Source organism: Hyla sarda, chromosome 2, assembly GCF_029499605.1.
Source record: "Hyla sarda isolate aHylSar1 chromosome 2, aHylSar1.hap1, whole genome shotgun sequence".
Taxonomy (NCBI): Eukaryota; Metazoa; Chordata; class Amphibia; order Anura; family Hylidae; genus Hyla; species Hyla sarda.
Window position 1 is genome coordinate 155,472,431 of NC_079190.1, and position 20,924 is coordinate 155,493,354.

At 39.4% G+C, this 20,924-nt stretch overlaps 1 protein-coding gene across 2 annotated transcripts in view; it reads right to left on the reverse strand.

The window, feature by feature from the left end:
* Positions 1-9,248: 9,248 nt before the first annotated feature.
* DCT (dopachrome tautomerase) overlaps positions 9,249-20,924 on the reverse strand; it is a 56,979-nt gene continuing 45,303 nt past the window's right edge. For both annotated transcript variants that reach the window (XM_056560484.1, XM_056560483.1), the window contains exons 2-8: positions 16,968-17,267; positions 13,500-13,600; positions 12,836-13,002; positions 12,131-12,310; positions 11,241-11,376; positions 10,013-10,214; positions 9,249-9,666 (exon numbers count right to left, since the gene is read on the reverse strand). In XM_056560484.1, coding sequence (XP_056416459.1) covers positions 9,485-9,666; positions 10,013-10,214; positions 11,241-11,376; positions 12,131-12,310; positions 12,836-13,002; positions 13,500-13,600; positions 16,968-17,223 — 1,224 coding nt within the window. In that variant the 5' untranslated portion in view covers positions 17,224-17,267 and the 3' untranslated portion in view covers positions 9,249-9,484. The remainder of the gene's footprint in view (positions 9,667-10,012; positions 10,215-11,240; positions 11,377-12,130; positions 12,311-12,835; positions 13,003-13,499; positions 13,601-16,967; positions 17,268-20,924) is intronic.

A 20,924-nucleotide genomic window follows, 5' to 3' on the forward strand; every position in this document is an offset into this window, starting at 1 on the left:
AACCAGACCATCCGTGGATTTTATCAACATCAAGTGTAACAAAGTTTGGCAGCGATGGTTATCTGCTAAAGGTGTCATCATTTGGGAGTTAATCCTTCTGCCGTTACTGATCTGTTGCTGTATTACTTTGTACAATCTCAGAGCACTACTAATATTTTAGAGAATATATAGTATTACCAATGCCACCTGGTGGTCATAAAGGTTACTACAAATTAATAAATAAATTAAGAAATAAAGGTTAACCATAATACTTTTAGCTAACACATACATCTTTCTTGACACATTCTTGCTAGACATTAAACAAACAGGTTGCCCACAACTAAAAATGTATTCATTTATTTATAATAATGTATTTCACTTGCTTGCATGGGTGTAACTACACTTTATAGAAATGCATAGAAAAGACAACAGAAAAATCTCAGATGACTGTGGCAATCAAAGCTAATGTTCTTCCTATCCAGATTTCTATATGAGGCAAAGCCACCTTTCGTCTCATAAAATATTGATACGGATAGTTTTCTCTGTGGACAGCATAAGTCTCTGAATTATTGCGTAGTGTCTACATGTTCTTTTATTTTGCTTACCGTATGCTGAGATCATGTCTATGTCTCACAAGCGTTTGAAGCTGAGCTCTAATGGAAAGTTCCATTTTACAATATTTTTATTAGCATCCTGCAGCAAAAAACATCTACCACTCTGTATTATTCCAAAAATCCAACTGAAAGCAAATGTTCATAGTTGGGCTATCAGACTAAAGAATAGCGCAAATCACCCTTAGCACATAATGTCGATAACGATATAAGACTACAGACTAATCCCCTAAAATGAACTTCTATACAGTGGTCCCCCGACATACGATCACTTCAGAGGCCCTCGTATGTTGAAGGCAGCATCAACATACAATGCTACTGCGTGTCGGGGCCATCGCAAAAATGGCTATACGGCAGCACTGACTGCTTCAGCTGCCGCCGGATAGCCCTTTAATGTGCCCCGCTGAATGATACTTACATGTCCCTGACGCTTCTGCCCGTAATTTTGCCGCTCCATTGCACCGTCACTCTCGGTCGCCATCATCACGTCACCATCATCACGGCGACAGAGAGTGACGACACAGGGCAACGGCGACATAGTGATATGTAGCAGAGGATCGGCGAACTGACGGGCCCCGGAGCGGCAGAGACACGTGAGTATGATCCATGGTACGAATCCCTCAACATACGATGGTTTCAACAAAGGATAGTCTGCCTGCAACCAATTACCATCGTATGTTGAGGGACCACTGTATATGAGGCTTGTCCATAGATCCAGTGTTTAGATGTCTGTATAGAAACATGAGTAAGAGCCCATAGGCAGGTCTTGAAACTCGCTGACACCACTTAATAGAAGTATGCTTTGGGAGATATGTTTTCAACCCGATTTTAATGGATTAATAAAAGCTTACTTTTATTCTTATATAGCATGAGTGCTGGATGAATCACTTCTTCTGCGTACGCAGTCATGTACAGAACAGCCCCCAGAATCTACACTCCTCAACAGTAAAATTGCAACTCCAAGAAGAAAAAGTCATGGAATTATGGCAATCACAGGATTGATAGACAGGAATCCAGAAGATAAAAATGAAAACTAAATATTGAAAATATCTTATCTTACTCTGCACCACTCATAGAAATACAAACACTTGGGATTCTATCAATAAGGTATTAACAATTGCCTGAAGAATGTTCTTCTACTGCTGGCAGCTCCTTTGCAATTTCCAACCAATGATGTCTCAGAGGAGCTTCATGGGAGACACTCAAGCCACTGTTGCACATTTAGGCAACACATGCTGATCACAGTAGCACAAACAACCTGGCATTGTAATGTTAGAAAATGCTCCTGGGACACTTCTGAGAAATGGCCGTACCACTGGTCGCAAATCAATATAACATTGAGACTAGAGGTTTTTTGTTTACTATACGTTATGCCACCTCACACCAAAATTCTGGGAGTAGAACTGGTGGGACATTTCATCATGAAGGCCTCTTCCTGTTATTGGCCATGTTGTCTCCAGATCAATCTCCGGCACTCATTGTATTTGAGACAAACAACTGAAGAGGATAGACCTCCATTCCAGCCTTTATTGTACTCCTGCTCTGTATCACCATAGCCTGTGAGAACAGCAACTTGGAACAACGGTATTTGGACCTCTGGCTCATAGCCTAATGTCGTGCAAGCATATTTTGATGGTTTGCGTCAAAACTGTTCCAAATCCCTAGACTTACAATACATAATGGATCACTAAGTGAAATTGGAAATCACATACTATGCACTATGGCCCTCATTTACTAAGAGTGGAGTGTAGGTTTCTTTGGGGGTTTTAATTCCCTACAATTTATTTTTCATGGTATTTACTAAGGTTTCCCTACATTTTCCACTTTCCCTACACTTTGCTTTTTTTTTTTTACACATGCTCTGATCTGTCTGGTTTTCCTCTGCTCAAATCCCCCACATTTTATGAGGAAACCTTAGTAAATATGTTGGGTTTTTGTGAAAATGTCGGGAACACTCCCCTTTTCAGAGATCCCGCCCCCTTTTCCCAGCGGCCACCCCCCTTTTTCGGATTTTCTTAGCAAAATGGAGAGTTAGTCTGAGTTTTTTCAAGTCTGGCGCAAAATCTGTCTCAGACAGAATTTCTGGCGCAATGCGACAGAATCTGGCGCACAACTCGATAAAACATGTCGGGTTTGCAATAGTAAATGAGGGCCTATATCTCTAATCTGATAATCCGAGTGCAGAGGTTCACCTTTGTGCGCCTCTTACAGTCGTTCCAGTCGTCGTTGGTTTCTCAACCACTGGGACATGCAATGTTGAACAACACTGACATTGGTCTCTCAGTTTAAAGATTCTGTCCCTCTCAGTTTGCGACAAGTGGCGATAACTGGCCCTTCAATGAACAAGAGGCATTTCACAATAATACTGTAGTGACTTGATTCGATTTTTGAGGATTCATGTGACTGAAAAAATACTTTGGATCTGGCTATTATGTTTGAAGCCCCTACCACTTGAAACAGAAGACCTAGGTGCTTGAAAATTTGATCATTTGGAAATCTTAAAGGGGTATTCCGGGCAAAAACATTTTATCCCCTATCCAAAGGATAGGGGATAAGATGTCTGATCGTGGAGAGCCCTCCGCTGGGACCCCCCGTGGTCTCCCTGCAGCACCCGCATTCTATGCGGGAGCTGCATCTCCTCCGGGTTTCCAGGACTGGGGATGTGAAGTCACACCACTCCACCTCCATTCATGTCTATGGAAGGGGGCGTGATGGCCATCACGCCCCCTCCCATAGACATGAATGGATGGGGCGTGGCATGACGTCACATCCCCAGTCCCAGAAATCCAGAGGTGCTGCAGGGAGATCGCGGGGGGGTCCCAGCGGCAGGCCCCCCGCATTCAGACATCTTATCCCCTATCCTCTGGATAGGTGATAAAATGTTTTTGCCTGGAATACCCCTTTAATGATCTCTGCTATTTCCTTGATTTGCACAAGAGTGTAATATAAACTATAGCCTATCCTCAATATAAGTGTTCAATATTACATTGTTGGGACCAACTCCCCGAAGCCCAGCTAGTCAGCTGTTGGAAAAGTTAATTCACACTTTAAAAATGCAATACTATGTGTAGCAATGGAGGAAGGTAACCAAGCCTTGCCCAGGTAAACATTGAAGAGGCTGTGCTGCACAAACTCTTAAAACAGCTCAACATAGGTTCCACTATCTAAGAATCAGACAATTTTCAGTAAATCAGTAAATTTGGGCCAATATTTCATGTTCATTTGTGAATTTTATTTACAAAGCACAAGACCTAAGCAACTCTAAGCCTACTACCCCAGCCACACCCCAAAACCGGCCAGGTTGAGAACCCAGGACTATTTGTGTTCTAAGTCGCAAAACCCAGATAGACCAGAAAGTGTTTAAGACCGTTCTCAAAGTTTATACCCCTCAGAATGGTGTTTTGCATCACCTGTAGTGAGAAAATATACTGAAAGACAGAAATCACATACATTATTTATATATATTAATGTGCAAAAAGAAAAAACTACAGGGAGCACTGTCACTTCCTAGCAGTCCTTCTATAATGCAACACTGCAACCGTTCCCAGTTTTATTCAGTGGCCAAAGCTGGTAGATTAAATACTAATGACAGGGTTCCAAGTCAATAGAAAGTGCAGGAATAAATATCCAGATATAAAGAGAAACGTGCTCACCATCCTCGTAGTAGATATCTTCACAGACCCTCCGTGCGGCAGGGAGACATTAGATGTGGGCGCTCAGAGGGCCCACATCTAATGTCTCCCTGCCACATGGAGGGTCCATGAGGATACCTACTAGGAGGATGGTGAGTATATATTTATATATGTTTACTATTATATATATATATATATATTTTTTTTTTTATTTACATTTGATGGGGTTTTTAAAATGCCTTTTTCGGAGACATGACCCTTTGCCCAGTAGCCACACCCCTTTTCAGGTTTTTTGAGTAAAGTGGAGTGGGTTTTTTGTTGCAAATTCTGGTGCACAGCATATGCAATACAAAACCCTACATAATCTACTCAAAAAAGCCTTAGTAAATGAGGTCCAATATGTATTAAAAAAAATTCACTGAACAGTCTCTCTGATCCCACTCTCTTCCATTGCAGTGTGACTGCCATTTGGCTTTTAAACTTAAAGCTGCAGTGAAATGTAACTGCTCATTGTGTAGCGCAGGTCATTATGTTATTGTGGACAGTGTCCATCTGAGTTTATTGTGTAGTCTGGTCCCAATTACTGTAAAGCTAGATTTACTTATCAGTCCAACTCCTTGTGATAGCACTAGAAATTAAAAACCCTTATACGCTAGGCAATGGCAAACAGAAAGGACACCTGTCTGCAAGAATGTTTGTTATAGTATTAACCAGACCAGTAGTTTCATGTCTTGCCAACTGCTTGGCATTTTTATTCTCACAAACGTCTCCAGCTGAGAGAAGCTGTGTTATCAGACGCCCACGTCGCTGGCATTTAATCACTGATGCCTCGTGGCAATGAGTCAAGTCATTTAATTACTAGCATTGATGCAACACGGAGATAACTGCAAAACAAGTTCTGTCTTTTTTAAGGAGAGAAGATCAAAAACTGGCATATGTCAAATTGTGGAATTAGTCCTGGACTTTTACAGTCAGTGAGTCAAACCATAAGAGGCAATAATGATAGACCATGGGTAATTAAATATTTACTGCAGGTTTTACAAACTTCCTGTCTGATGAGACACTCAGACTATTAAGAAATCTAACTTTAAAGACTGATTGCCTTAGTAAAGACTGCTCAGGGCCCGGAATCCAGTATAGAAAATTCACACAGTTTATTTTATAGTAAATGGAGCCATCACAAAGTACAATTGGTTGTGCAAAAAACAAGCCCTGACATGGCTCTGTGGAGGCCCCCTCCCATAAAAATGAATGGAGGGGGCATGGCCATGATGTCTCGATGGCAGTGCCTGGTACAGAATGCCGGGGGCTGCACCAAGATTGTGGAGGTCCCTGCAGCAGGACCCTTACGATCATACATCTTATCCCCTGTCCTTTGGATAGGGTATAAGATGTATAAAGCCAGAATAACCCTTTAAGACTTGTATATGCCTAAGTTTCCACTTGCAGGGTTACTGGCATTTTTTGGAGGTAAAAAAAAAACAAAATAGGCAAAAAAAAATTCTGGTCTGCTGGAAACACCAGTTTTGTACCCTGCAGTTTTTTACTGCCTTTAGGGTACCAATCCTTTGTTCACATGTAGGGCACCTATCCCACAAAGTGTAGGGTGGTAAATAGACATGCATAGGAAAAATATATATCTATATCATCATTTACTCCATTATATGGTATACAGGGAACCATATTATTTAAATCGGCAGCTTTTGTCCCTATAAGGCTAGGATTCCACTTTGGGTTTTTTCTGGCAGTTTTTGGAATACTGCCACTGCAGTTTTTGAGCCAAAGTTAGAAGTGGATCCATAAGGGAGGATAAATGCAAGTCCTTCCTTTATATGTCCCATTCCTTATGGATCCACTTCTGGCTTTGGCTCAAAAACTGCAGTGGCAGTATTCCAAAAACTGCCAGAAAAAAAACCAAGTGGAATCCCAGCCTAAATCTGTCCTACCAAAAAGTAGCGCTTGTGTTTTCACATGGACATGCATGGTATATGGCTGTCTAGTATACAGTTGTGCATAGCAGGACGGTAATCCCTGCTCCTATCGGGGCTAAGCTATGCCCGTAGCTAAAACATACAGTAAAACAATCTGTATAGATCGCTGGTTTACTGTAACCTTTTGCTGTGCAGAGCAACTTAACTCTTGTCACCATACTTCTACCAGAATTCTATAGAGATCACTGGTTTACTGTATATTCTTGCCACTGAGCTCAAAGCCACAGAAACAGATGAGGGACAAAACGGCAAAGGAAAAGCACCAAGTGGGTTAGGCATTTTATAAATACCTATTGACTTTATGCCAACATCCAGCCGTGCTGTTTTTGTCAAAAAAATAAATAAATAAAAAAAAAAAGGCAGTGGGACAGTTTGGGCCCTCAATACATACAAGTGAAAACTTAGCCGAAATAGTCTGTGTTCTGATGTAGTACATTGAACCTCTTATAGTAGCATAAATAGAGCTTGACAGATGGGGAGTTTTTAGATTTTATGTAGCAATAGACCATTTTATAAACACAAGAGACACTTCAGCTTACTGACAGCTTGTAGATGGGAGCGATTCTATTAACAATATTTTAAAGATATTAATTATGGACATTTACAGAAAGGCTACAGGAGGAGGTACAGCATAGAGATACCATCTAGCTAAATTATTCGACTGGAAAAGTCTAAATGCATGTATCTATATTCTAGCACAATCGCCCAGTGGTAGACAAAGCTATGGACTATTATTTTACTGCATGGACGACTCACAGCTGGAGGTATTTTTACATCCAACTCTTGATCTGCATTTGTATAAACACATTATTGTGGCATCTAATTATTTCATCTTACAAAACATTTACTAGGCTTGTTAAAGCTAAGCAGTATGAAGATATACTTGATTTCAGAAAGGAGGCCGTCACAATAGTAGAAAAGAAGGCTTTATTGTTGGCATTTTGTACATGTGTAAGCGAGTAATAAAAGAATTTAGATATTAACTTCCGTGTGTTATATAGTACAGAAAGAATACAAAAAAAAACATTTAGGCAAAAAATTATTTGAAGGAACATTAAACCTGGGGGGGGGGGGGGGGGGGGGGGGAGAAAACATTTTATATATGAGTTTGCAGGAACTTCTGCAAGTTCCTTAGTCTGGTAGGGACAGGAGAAGGTTTCTTGTGTACGTTCCTATTTACTTGGCCGGGATTAGGGGTGTAGGTCAGCACAGGGCACACACCACTCCTCCAACATAAAGAGGGAGATACCTGACCAACCCGGATATTCATTTTTTCTTCTGAACCCCTTGCAAGCTGTCTATAGCGAGGACAGTTTACCATCATCTTTATCCTCTGCTCCAGTCCACGGAATCATGGGAGAAAAGAGGCATCTTGTATGAAGGCTGGGTGGTGAAGAAGGAAGTGTGAGTGAGTAGCCAGGGAAGAGTCCCATGCCTACTTGAGAAGCGGTTTGTGCGACTATATATGTGACTGTATACACCAGTCAGCCATAACATTGGAACCACTTGCTCAACTTCCATGGATTGAACTTTATTTTCACGCAAATTAAACTTAAAGTGTGGGAATTAGGTCAGGTCAACACCTTAAACTCATGTTCCTCAAGCAGTTCCTTATTTTTTTGCAGTGTGACTGCAGCATTCTCCTGCTGAAAGAGGCCACTGCTACTGAGAAATACCACTGCCGTGAAGAAGAGTACTTGGGCTGTAAAAATGTTTAAAAGGGTAATTCCGGCCAAAGACATTCCTATCCAAAGGATATCGCTATTCAATAGACAAATGGAAGGAGCATCACTTCTCCAGTCCCGGAAACAGGTTTCTGAGACTGGAGAAGCAGCCCCGCATAGAATGTGGGTGCTCATTGAGATCATGGGGGGTCCCAGCGGTGGGCCTCCCTGTGATCAGACAGTTTATCCTCTATACTTTGGATAGAGAGATAAGATGTCTTTGGCCGGAATACCCCTTCAAGTAGGTTGTACATGGCAAAAGTAACATCCACATGAATGCCAGGACCCGAGAACTCCTAGATCACCACACTTCCTCTCCTGAATTGTTTTGCGACAGTGCACGTGTGCGACATCGATTGTACAGGTAAGTGATGCACAGTGATGTCCTCAGGTGGTAAAAGAAAATTTGATCAGACCAGGACACCTTCTTCTATTGCTCCAAGTTCCAGTTCTAATGCTCAAATGCCCATTGTAGCAATGGGCAGTCTGATCAGTCTGCTGCTACCCTGCAAGTTGGCATGAATCGTGTTGATACCAATCACAACCAGCAAAGTGTAAATCTACAGTTTCAGTACTAAACCGGAGTGAAGGCTAGTCTGTCCATAGAAGAGCTGCTATGTCATACTTTGTAGAGGTGTACATTCATTTTATTTATTTATTTTTTAAGCAGTTTGTTACCGTATATACTCGAGTATAAGCAGAGTTTTTCAGCAAGATTTTTCTTCAACATCTTTACACTAAATGGTTTGGATTATGCAAATAAAATAAAACTCATCACTGCAAAACTGGATTTATTGTGGCCTTTCTACTGAAGTCATTAAATTTGTGGAAGTTTACAAACTGCGCCAAAAAATTGCAAAAATAAGGCACACTAATAGTCTAGGTACACAGTGGAAACAAACCACAATTTACCAGAGTAGAATACTACAAATTATTGTTTGGCTTACAGCTAAATGTTGGATTTGTGGGGAAACTTCAAACAGTGATTTGCAGTCTACCTGTTGGCCCTGTGCCTATATGAGGCTCCTTATAAATAACAGCTGCCCAAGGTTACAAATGTGCACATCTGCACCATAAACTGTCAATCTGCAAAGAAACTCTGCACCAAAAATCTGAGGTACTTTTTGGAGAGTTGCATTTCATTCCATAACGATAAATTGTATGCAGATTGGTACATACTATTGTCCCTACATCTTTGGGCATGGATTAGTCTGCCCAAGCTGTGCCATACACACAAAAAAAACAAAACCACTGCATCAGTGGTTAGAAAAAGTAACAAACTTTAAAATTGCATATACATATACCAGAAGGATAATCATGTCAGTATTTTTGTTTTTAACCTGTAGTGTGGGAAAGTTAATGATACATTTAAGCCACATGCTACCAAGCAGCTTTTACATAATGCTATAATAAGTTAACAGTTCTAGGCAGTGATTAAATAAACAAGCAAATTTGATATTCGATCTGGAAGTGCTTTACTTTCAACAAAGTATACACCAAGTCATAATACCCATAAAAGTAATTACTGTAAAAAGGTATATACTGTATTATGCATTTTCTGTATACTTTGTACTGTTGTAGCTCGCATTCATTAGTGGTTCAAAGCCTTGTCGCTGTTTTCTATGTATGAAAAGAACAAGCAACACCAAAAGGACAAGCAAGGCAATAAGTACTCCACCAACAGTTGATGCAACCACCACAGCGACTGCACGGCTGTCTGGATCAGAGGCTGGAAAAGAAAAAAAAAAAAAAGAAAAAGTTAACAGAATGTCTACTGAGTCAGATTGCCTTTATTTTGTGAATTTATAAATGTTAACTAAAATGGGCAATTCATAATAACAAATAGCGGGACTTGCAAGCAGACTCCATATTATCTTGATTAAAAAAATAAAAATAAAACAAAATACTTTTACAAAATTGTATAAGAATTTCAAAATACTAAAATGTTAAAAGTTTGGGTGCTGTTCATTCAAGAGGGTTTTAACTAAGCCAAACAGGAAACAAACTGGGCTGACTGTCATCCAGCTACAACCGCAGGTAAAACTGTACACCAGTTGGTAACTAGAAAGTGTTACCTGGTAATTCAATAGCATATGAATATCCCAGCTCCTCAGCAGATGTGAAGAGTTGGTCATTTGTTATTGGAGGAAAGAAAGGCACCATGTTAAACAAGCGATTGTGTCCTATAGGTGCCATTTCCTCAGGCCAAACCGCATCAGATGGTTGAAATCTTTTCATCCATTCATCAAATACTGCATCAGTGAAGGAGTGAAGTACCTGAGAATAAGAGTATATAAAAGTTAAAGGTCACACCAACATTTTATAGTTATTTTTTAACACACCACACCCCACCCCGTATATTGGGAGAGCAAAAAGACAGGGCAGCTCTTTGTGGGGTTTCAGAAAAAAAGTTAAGTGGCTATATATGATGTATACACTGCATTTACAGCATATAGTGGATCTTTCCCATTTACTACAACGCGGAGAAGGGGAAAAAAATATATAAAAAAATTCTCTCTCTCTCTCTCTCTCTCTCTCTCTCTCTATATATACACATATATACATACACACACACCAAAATAGTTAAAGGGGTACTCCGGCACTTAGACATCTTATCCCCTATCCAAAAGGATAGGGATAAGATGCCCCCACCCCCCCGTGATCTTGCACGCCACACTCCATTAAAATCAGTCCCCGGAGCGTGTTTGCTCCGGCTGTGATTACTATCGATCACGGGGACGGAGCATTGTGACGTCACGGCTCCGCCCCCGTGTGAAGTCACGGCTCCACCCCCATGTGAAGTCACGGCTCCACCCCTCCATGCAAACCTATGGGAGGGGACCCCCACGATCAGGCATTTTAACCCCTATCCTTTGGATAGGGGATAAGATGTCTAAGCGCCGGAGTACCCCTTTAAAGATCTGCAACTGGTTTGTAGTTTTTTGGAAAACATTTAAATATTTTGCAGTAAAATAACCACAATCTAGTGCATATTTTATACTGCAGACTAGCTACAGTATCTAGCCCACATGACTGTACTCTAATGGCATGTTCCCACTTTGGAGGCGGAGCCGTGCGCCACAGTCACACCAGCACACAGCCCAGTCTCCAAAACTCACTGCACACATAGGGCTGCCACCGGAATGCCCTGTGTGTATGTTGAGTGAGAGATACGCAGCGTATTTCCCGCTGCTGCTGCAGATTTTGCCCAGCGTGAAATACGCTGCGTATATGAAAAGTGGGAACGTGCCCTAGAGCTCATTTTCCAATAAAACATTAGCAACAAGATGAAGTAATAGATACCACAAAGATGGGATCATTGGCAGCTGAGTGTGAGAGCGCACTGGTTCCATTCAAGAAATCATGCACCAGATTGTGTAGGCTCGCTACAGAAGAATCCAGTTCTCCATCTGGTTCCTCAAAGCCTTCAAGTGCATTCCTGTATGTATAAGAAACAGCATGGTAAAAATATGCAATGAGAGTTTTAACACACACACACACACACACACACGTATAAGCAGACTAAAACTAGGTGCTACAGTTCCGCATTATCCAAAGCAAATCTACTATAAAACCACGTTGAAGGATTCATGTGACTGTTTCTCCCTCTGTGTCCTCATACATTCTTGTGTTGCAGATTATTTATTCACAAACCAATAATCTTCTGACATAGACACTAACAACTCTAAACGTTTCACCTTTTTATCCTAAAGGTTCAGGATGGTGTTAGAGGCAATAATAAATAGGTTTTATTTGTATATTTTAATACCATGTGGGAAGGATTCTTTATTCTGAGTATACACCCTGACAGACTAGCAGACTTCGGGTCCATGAGCACTATGGTAATTCAGCAAGGAATTTGCTTACTGAATTAGGTCAGGAAATCCTTACTGCCTGGAATCGGGGTTAATCTCCCAGAGAGTTTCTCTCAGAAATAACGTGTTCATTCTTTTCGCAGAATCTGGATCCGCATTGGAAGTTCCTCTATGGAAATTTTGAAGTCTGCCCTAAGCAACAGAATACCATTGCGAACAATTAATTCCAAGAGAAATATCTGTAGTGTGAATGGGCCCCAACAGGTATGTTTCCAGAACTTTGTTTTCTACAGGTCACTAAAAATTAGAGCAAAAAGAGTTTCTTCATAAAATCCACAGGTACCACATATTGCACATGTAAACAGCCATTAGTCATACCTGAAACTAAATGTGGAGTTTGTAAAGTAAGGTGGATTGTCAAATTCTTTCAGTGAAAGACATCTTTGTACATCTTCCATAGTTGGCAGTCGCCCACCAGATCTGTTGACTGGACTCCTTCGAAGACGACCTTCATTAGTTCCATTACACAAGGTAACCCGACGATTATAGTCATCTAGGCTAAAATAGTTGGAGTGCAGAAAGGGTCAGTCTGGAGAATTAGGTGTAGGGAACAATACCATATACAATGAGGGGTGTAGTTTAAGTATGTATGCCAGTTTTTAAACTGAAGAGAAATACTTGGTTCTTTTTTCTATCAGTGTGGCTTAAATGAGACAATGCTCCAAACTGGACATTGTTGGGTTAGAGGGGCACTCTCAGTCAGCTGATCCAGCACCGACCACTTCCTCTCATTACACACTAAGCACAGTCATTTTCTGTCGGTCAGGCTGGTGATCACATGACCGTAATGAAATGAATGGATGCAGCTATGCTGGAGTAAAAACAAATGGTGCTCTAGGACTAGTGAGGATCAGTGTGCATGGACATTGACCAAAAAAATTTGTTAAAAATTAGTTAAAATTAAGCCAACTAAATTTAGATTAAAAACATACAAACAGCCTTAAAATGCACTAGATTTTCAAACAGCTCAAGCCTCCCCCATTATTTTTGCCCAATGAATGATCGGTCTGTTAAAGAACTCACCTGTCACACACAATTTCCCAGTTTGAAAATCTTGAACCAGAACTGATTAAATTAGGATCCTCCAGTGTAGGGGCCCCAAACAATTCATCTGTGCACACGTCACACTCATTTCTGCCCGTAGCAAAGTTCCAGTATGGTAAAGCAAAGGAGTCATTACCAATTAGTCTCTGTGAAACATAAGATAGGTTCATATGAAAAAGTATGGCTAAGAACAGAAACAGTATCTGAAAGGGGTATTCATGTATAAATAACCCCAGGCAGAGATTATTTTAAACTGAAATACCCCTTTAGGGTAGGGTCACCCTTGCAGTATTTTGTTGCATATTTTTTTTGCAGCTGATTTTGCTGTCCATGGACTTCAAATTGTTAGGAAAATACAGTTCCAAAATACGGCACGTTTGACCCTACCCTTAGAAAGATATTGGCAAAGACTTGCCAGATTAGAGCTGCTCTAAGGTCCATACACATTATGTCAACATCTGTCAGCCCAAAGGACCCGAAAACGCCCCAAAAATGAAAATGAACAAGCAACAACGATTGTGGCTTTTTTTTTTGCTTTCATACAACATTCTCTATTTGCATTTTATTTAAATGATAACAATAGGTAAATAATCTAAATAAAGACCAGTATTGAACAGTTTTTGTACCCTCAGTAAAGCGTTACCTGCAAATCTCTCTCCAGCAGCAACAGGTGGTATCGATGCCATGTGATAAAGGCCGGTCCTTTATGAGACAAGTCAATGGCTTTAAAAGGACGTCCTGGCCCTAAAGCATAGAGTACAATTTTACTGTAGGCTTCCAATATCAAACAGAGCTCAATAATGGAAGAAAAGGCTTTTACAAGGATAAATGAACATGAAGTAACATTTTCTTTGGGCCGATCCATTGATTCATTAGATGTCAGGTTAGTAATTTGATAGAACCGATGATTATCCTAGTAAGGGTACGTCCACACATACAGTATCCTGCGCAGGATTTGTAACTGCAGATTAGAAGCTGTGCTCAGTCATTTAATTTACATTGAAATTTTTTTGCAGAAAATCCTGTGCATCAAATCTGCGTATGTGTGAACGTACCCTAAAGCAGACTAATGGTGCTGCAGGGTTCACTTCTAGGTCCACTGCATCTAAATGGTCTGTGGATAGCTGAACAGAATAAGATATTGATCTTTGGGAATTATTTTTGAAAGACATTAAAATGTAACTAACAATTTATATTAAGAACAAAAAATCATTTAAGACTACATTTAAAAAAAAGGGATAAAATATAATAAAAATATAAGCTAAAAATCACACATGAGCCACACTAAAAGCAAGCTGGAAAATATATGCACTTGTCCTTATTTATGAGACTCCAGTGCAACAACAAAATAGTCATTTATCATATGGAATAGAGAAAGCATTGCACATTGTTTTCCTACCTTGTTAATGTACACAGAAGATACAAGCTCCTTCACAGATTTGTCAAAGGCAATACAAACACTGTTATTTAATACATTGCCTTAACACCATACAATAACTCAATAAAGTGCATGCATATGACAGGCTGTACAAGGGAAATGGGCAGTCAGCATTATGAAGAGAGGGTCATTATTATTACTCAGCACGGTTAGGATATGTCAGCTTACACATTTCTTAGTCTCTGAAAAATGAAAAACAAGTGGATCAGATATTTCGGCACTGACCCGTATGTAATCTTTGTTTAAGCCAAATAAACATGATGATGTTAATTAAAAGTGGAAGCCAATTGCTACAAGCAACTGTCCCACAACATGCAGGAGTTTTAAATGGGGAGAGTGGAGAATGTCCCTGCCAGACATCACTGGCCAAAGCTTCCAAAGTACAAAAGCATTGGGCCGTTGTAATCCAGCACTCCCGATACATCTCACCCCCATCAGCTGTTGTACAGGGAGGTGGGGGAATTGATAAACATATGGGCAGTCCACTTGAAATTAGCAGATTTGACTGAGCCACCTTAATGTCATCACTATTGTTGGGGGAAGCTGCAATGTTACACTACATAGCTATTCAAATAAATGGCTGACCATGTAATGCTTACAGGTCCATGAAAGCAAAGTAGGTGTACATGGGCTCCTCCTTGGCACTCGGTTATAGATCTTAATCATGTTTGGTTCAATGGGATTTTCTCACCATGGTCAGTTGTAGCTTCATTCTCATACCTTCTGTAACAACTACTTTGTTAAAACAGTGCTTCGTTTGCTGTGGCCGGTTACCAACCCTACCTAAAATTTGTTGTCCTGCCTCTTGTTTTTTGAGGTACATGCTAAGGTTTGTAGGCTAAGTGCTTAGGTTTCAGCAGTATGGAGGGGTAGGGTGGCAAATAGCAGCAGGGCCAACTGACTGCTGAGCCCTCTCACAAACCTCATTTCCCTATGCCTTGTGGTACATTCACCCATGGACCCTGTGTAGGCTATGCCATAATATGCCCAGCTGATCCACTGCTGGGCATTTCCCCACTTCTGGCAGCCCTTCCCAGGTAGCTTAATGATTGGCATGGTCTAGGCCTCACTCTCTCCTTGTAGTTGGATGTTTGTTCCACACACCCTCTTTTTACGTTTGTCATGCTTATGTGTTTGTTTTGCTATTAATGCTGGTGTTTGTTTCTGCATATGAGGCATTTTCTACATTCAAAGGCACAGCTTGCAGTCAGTTAAAGATCTTAACAGTGTTGTGTGGTTTAATGGCAAACTTTCTTTGGTAAAGCAGTGCATTGTGTTTAGAAACACTGTGGCTGACCCCCACCAGTTAAAAAGTTAAGATTGCGCACTGCCTCTTTTGGGGCAACATGGGAAGGATTGTGGGGTAGGGGCTTTGGTCTCAGGAGTCTGGTTTGGTAGGGGTAAGTTTAATAATTGTTTCTATAACTGAAGTAGACACAACAGTACCTGTTGCATGAGAAAACAGCGTCATCAAATTTGTTATAAACTAAGGCAGCAACCACATAAGAAAATCCTTGTAATTCCATAGATCAGCTACAATGACAACTCATTTCAGAGCTGCAGGAAGTGCTTATTACTGTACAATGTTGCTCACCTCACAATGTTGTACAATGTTGCTCACCATGTCAACATGTTGGGTTAGGCACCACACCTAAATGAGTAAAAGGGGTGTCCCTTTCTAGTGAGGGCCATCAAAGTGTAAGAGCACTGTGAAATGTAGAGAGATTATGAAAGGAGTTAAAAAAGGATCGGTGGCCTTGCCCGATTGAAGTAAAGAGGAGCTGGGTTGCAATAACCAGGCATGGCAACTATGCTGTGAACGACACCCACCGTTTCTATGCCTGGCAGAAAAAAAAATACATATTTATGTTAAAGATTTTCCAGAATAAACTGTTGTGTGCCCATTGTTTGACCGAGAGCCTAGGGAGGAGGAAAACAGCTGATAAAGTTAGGATTCCACATTAAAATGGTTCTTTTACTGTATGAACTGTTGATTTATAGTAGTGATGCAATATTACCAGTATTGATGCCAATACTGGACATTTGCAACTTTGCAATACTGGACATTTGTACTTGTGCAAATGTCCCGATACCTCCGCTGGCCACTTCTGAAAAAGGCAAGTCATGGAAGGAAAAATATGCTCCCACATTGACATGTTTAAGCAGCACTTGGCAGGAGTGTCCGTCCTTAGAACTTGCAGGGTGGTGATTGACAGCAACATTGGTAGAGGTCAGGCTCTCAGTGCTGGCTTTGGGGTTGCTCTGGAAGACCAGGAACCAGCCGGCATATGGGGGGGGGGGGGGTTGGTGGTGCAAGAACATGCAATGAGAACAGAGGAGTATAACTGGCACAGATGGTTGTCTATCTTCATGGGGGACTGACAATTTTTAATTTACAGCGTTTGATGATAAGTGATAGGGTTGTTATTACAACTACACAGGTATAAGGAATGAGCAGCAGGGGGCAGGCAGAGATAGCTGGGCTGGTGTCTGACAGTTTAAAAATAAACTATTTCAGCAATTGTTATTGGTGAGTACTTGAAAAGAAAGTTTCAGAACTTAATCTTAAAGAACATGGTATTCGTGCATCCCTAATTCATAAGAAGAACCACACACACACACACACACACACACACTATGGTTACTCTTAAGATAATAAAAAGATTAACAAACCTAACAATGTATCTCTGACCGAATAGTAATGAAGCCAGACAAAGAAATTATAGATGCTGGTGTTCGCTATTTGTGGTTCAGTTCCATTTGGCCCAAGAATTCCAAGCCAATGCTGAGTAGCAATTACATAGTCAGGATGAATGGTGTTTTTTGCACGATCCAGAGCATCCAAGAACTGAGCCCTCTCCTGAGGAGTTAGGGAGTGAATATTTTTCCGTACTACTGGTGGCCTCCGTTGATCACAGTTGGGTCCCATCCAGCCAAATTTACATTCTCCACAATGGTAGCCTGCAAAGTTTCCTATAAAGAGAGAGATTTTAGTTATTTTAACCAACAAATCTACTCTGCAATTTGAACTAACATCAATGGAATAATGGATATAAATATTTCTTAGTCATAGGTTGCTTCCTTCCCAATACATAAAAAGTACCAGCTGTTTGCAAAATTCCTTAAAAGCATACACAGTATTTAGGCATCAAGGGAAGAAAGTATTAAAGAAGCAACATAGGCTATTCGAAAATAATAGAGTTCATGTGGCATACATAGGTTGTCTGCCATCTTTATTCCTATTTCCTCAGATATGAATTCTGTTGCCCACGTTTCTCATAATCTCTCTAGCTTTGCAGAGAGGAGGGGCTGAGCCTCATCACTGCACGTAGTGTCCTACAGTATATAACTGCAGCAAGTGACAGAACTTCAGTCCCATCACTCACCATAAGTATATGTAATACAGCTGTAGCCTGACCGCTTTTTCCCTGTTCAAAGCTGCGGACACCATTGTCGCAGTTTAGGTATAAAAGAAAGTACAGCTGACAGATTCAATTTAAAGCTCAACTGTCACAAATTTGTACCCCCATAAACTAATCCTAGGATGACAAAGTTGTTAATTACAATTTAGGCATACCTTTTGCTGCTTTCTGGCAGCTTTGATCAGGCTTAAAAAATGATTTATATCAGGGTAAGCAATAGTTGGATAGGCGTGCCTATGCCCTGAGGCAGCCACATCTGTTCCCTGTATGTCAGCGCTGGGACCGCTGTGGGAAGGACACAGGTCCTAGAGCATAGCCCCCTTATTCTTACATGCAGGCTGTGAGTTTTCAGAGCAAGTGCTCGCTTCTTCCATTGCCTACAGCATTACACTGTGCACTCACTCTGAAAACTTGCCGCCTGCATCGCCAGTGTGCACTCTAAGGCGGCAGGAGAGCAGGCACATTTTCTTTAATTAAGGTTGTAAATTTGCCGCCTGCAGGTAATAAATAATATTTTTATTAATAAGGAGCCAATGCACTGGGACATGCATATCAATCACACAGCAGTCCCAGCACTGACATACAGGGGATAGGCATGGCGGCCACAGGTCATAGCCACGCCTTTCCAACTGTCGACTGATATAAAAGCACTCTTTTTTAGATTCATCAAAGCTGCTAGAAAGCAGCAAAAAGGTATGCCCGAATTGTAATTGTTAACTTTGTCATCCCGAGATTAGTTGATGGGGGTATTAATTTGTGACAGCCATGCTTTAAAGGGGTACTCCTGTAAAATACTTTTTTTTCTCATCAGCTGGCTCCAGAAAGTTAAACAGATTTGTACATTTCTATTAAAAAAAAAACTTAATCCTTCCAGTACTTAGTTGCTGAAGTTGAGATGTTCTTTTCTGTCTGACCACAGGGCTCTCTGCTGACACCTCTGTCTTAGGAACTGTCCGGAGCAGGAGAGGTTTGCTATGGGGATTTGCTCCTGCTTTGGGCAGTTCCTGAGACAGACAGGGAGGTGTGAGCAGAGCACTGTGGTCAGACGGAAAACATCTCACCTTCAGCAGCTAAGTACTGGAAGGATTAAGATTTTTTAATAGAAGTAATTTAAAAATCTGTTTAACTTTTTGGAGCCAGTTGATATGAGAAAAAAAATAAAAATAAATTCACCAGAATACCTTTCAGCAGTTTGTGCTACTGTAGTTCTGCAAGATTTTACCCAAAGATACTAGTCTTTGTTTCAAGCAGTATAAATGACCTTAAAAAGGGGTAAAAAAAAAAAAAAAAAGAAAAAAAAACAACTCAACTGGCTCCAGAAAGTTAAACATTTGTAAATGACTTCTATTAAAAAAAATCTTGACACGTGTCTCGGGAACCGCCCAGTTTAGAAGCAAATCCCCATAGCAAACCTCTTCTAAACTAGGTAGTTCCCATGACATGTGTCATCAGAGAGCACTTAGACAGAAAAGAACAACCTTAACTTCAGAAGCTCACAAGTACTGAAAGGATAAAGTTTTTTTAATATAAGTAATTGACAAATCTGTTTAACTTTCTGGAGTAGATAGATAGATAGATAGATAGATAGATAGATAGATAGATAGATAGATAGATAGATAGATAGATAGATAGATAGATAGATAGATAGATAGATAGATAGATAGATAGATAGATAGATAGATAGATAGATAGATAGATAGATAGATAGATAGATAGATAGATAGATAGATAGATAGATAGATAGATAGATAGATAGATAGATAGATAGATAGATAGATAGATAGATAGATAGATAGATAGATAGATAGATAGATAGATAGATAGATAGATAGATAGATAGATAGATAGATAGATAGATAGATAGATAGATAGATAGATAGATAGATAGATAGATAGATAGATAGATAGATAGATAGATAGATAGATAGATAGATAGATAGATAGATAGATAGATAGATAGATAGATAGATAGATAGATAGATAGATAGATAGATAGATAGATAGATAGATAGATAGATAGATAGATAGATAGATAGATAGATAGATAGATAGATAGATAGATAGATAGATAGATAGATAGATAGATAGATAGATAGATAGATAGATAGATAGATAGATAGATAGATAGATAGATAGATAGATAGATAGATAGATAGATAGATAGATAGATAGATAGATAGATAGATAGATAGATAGATAGATAGATAGATAGATAGATAGATAGATAGATAGATAGATAGATAGATAGATAGATAGATAGATAGATAGATAGATAGATAGATAGATAGATAGATAGATAGATAGATAGATAGATAGATAGATAGATAGATAGATAGATAGATAGATAGATAGATAGATAGATAGATAGATAGATAGATAGATAGATAGATAGATAGATAGATAGATAGATAGATAGATAGATAGATAGATAGATAGATAGATAGATAGATAGATAGATAGATAGATAGATAGATAGATAGATAGATAGATAGATAGATAGATAGATAGATAGATAGATAGATAGATAGATAGATAGATAGATAGATAGATAGATAGATAGATAGATAGATAGATAGATAGATAGATAGATAGATAGATAGATAGATAGATAGATAGATAGATAGATAGATAGATAGATAGATAGATAGATAGATAGATAGATAGATAGATAGATAGATAGATAGATAGATAGATAGATAGATAGATAGATAGATAGATAGATAGATAGATAGATAGATAGATAGATAGATAGATAGATAGATAGATAGATAGATAGATAGATAGATAGATAGATAGATAGATAGATAGATAGATAGATAGATAGATAGATAGATAGATAGATAGATAGATAGATAGATAGATAGATAGATAGATAGATAGATAGATAGATAGATAGATAGATAGATAGATAGATAGATAGATAGATAGATAGATAGATAGATAGATAGATAGATAGATAGATAGATAGATAGATAGATAGATAGATAGATAGATAGATAGATAGATAGATAGATAGATAGATAGATAGATAGATAGATAGATAGATAGATAGATAGATAGATAGATAGATAGATAGATAGATAGATAGATAGATAGATAGATAGATAGATAGATAGATAGATAGATAGATAGATAGATAGATAGATAGATAGATAGATAGATAGATAGATAGATAGATAGATAGATAGATAGATAGATAGATAGATAG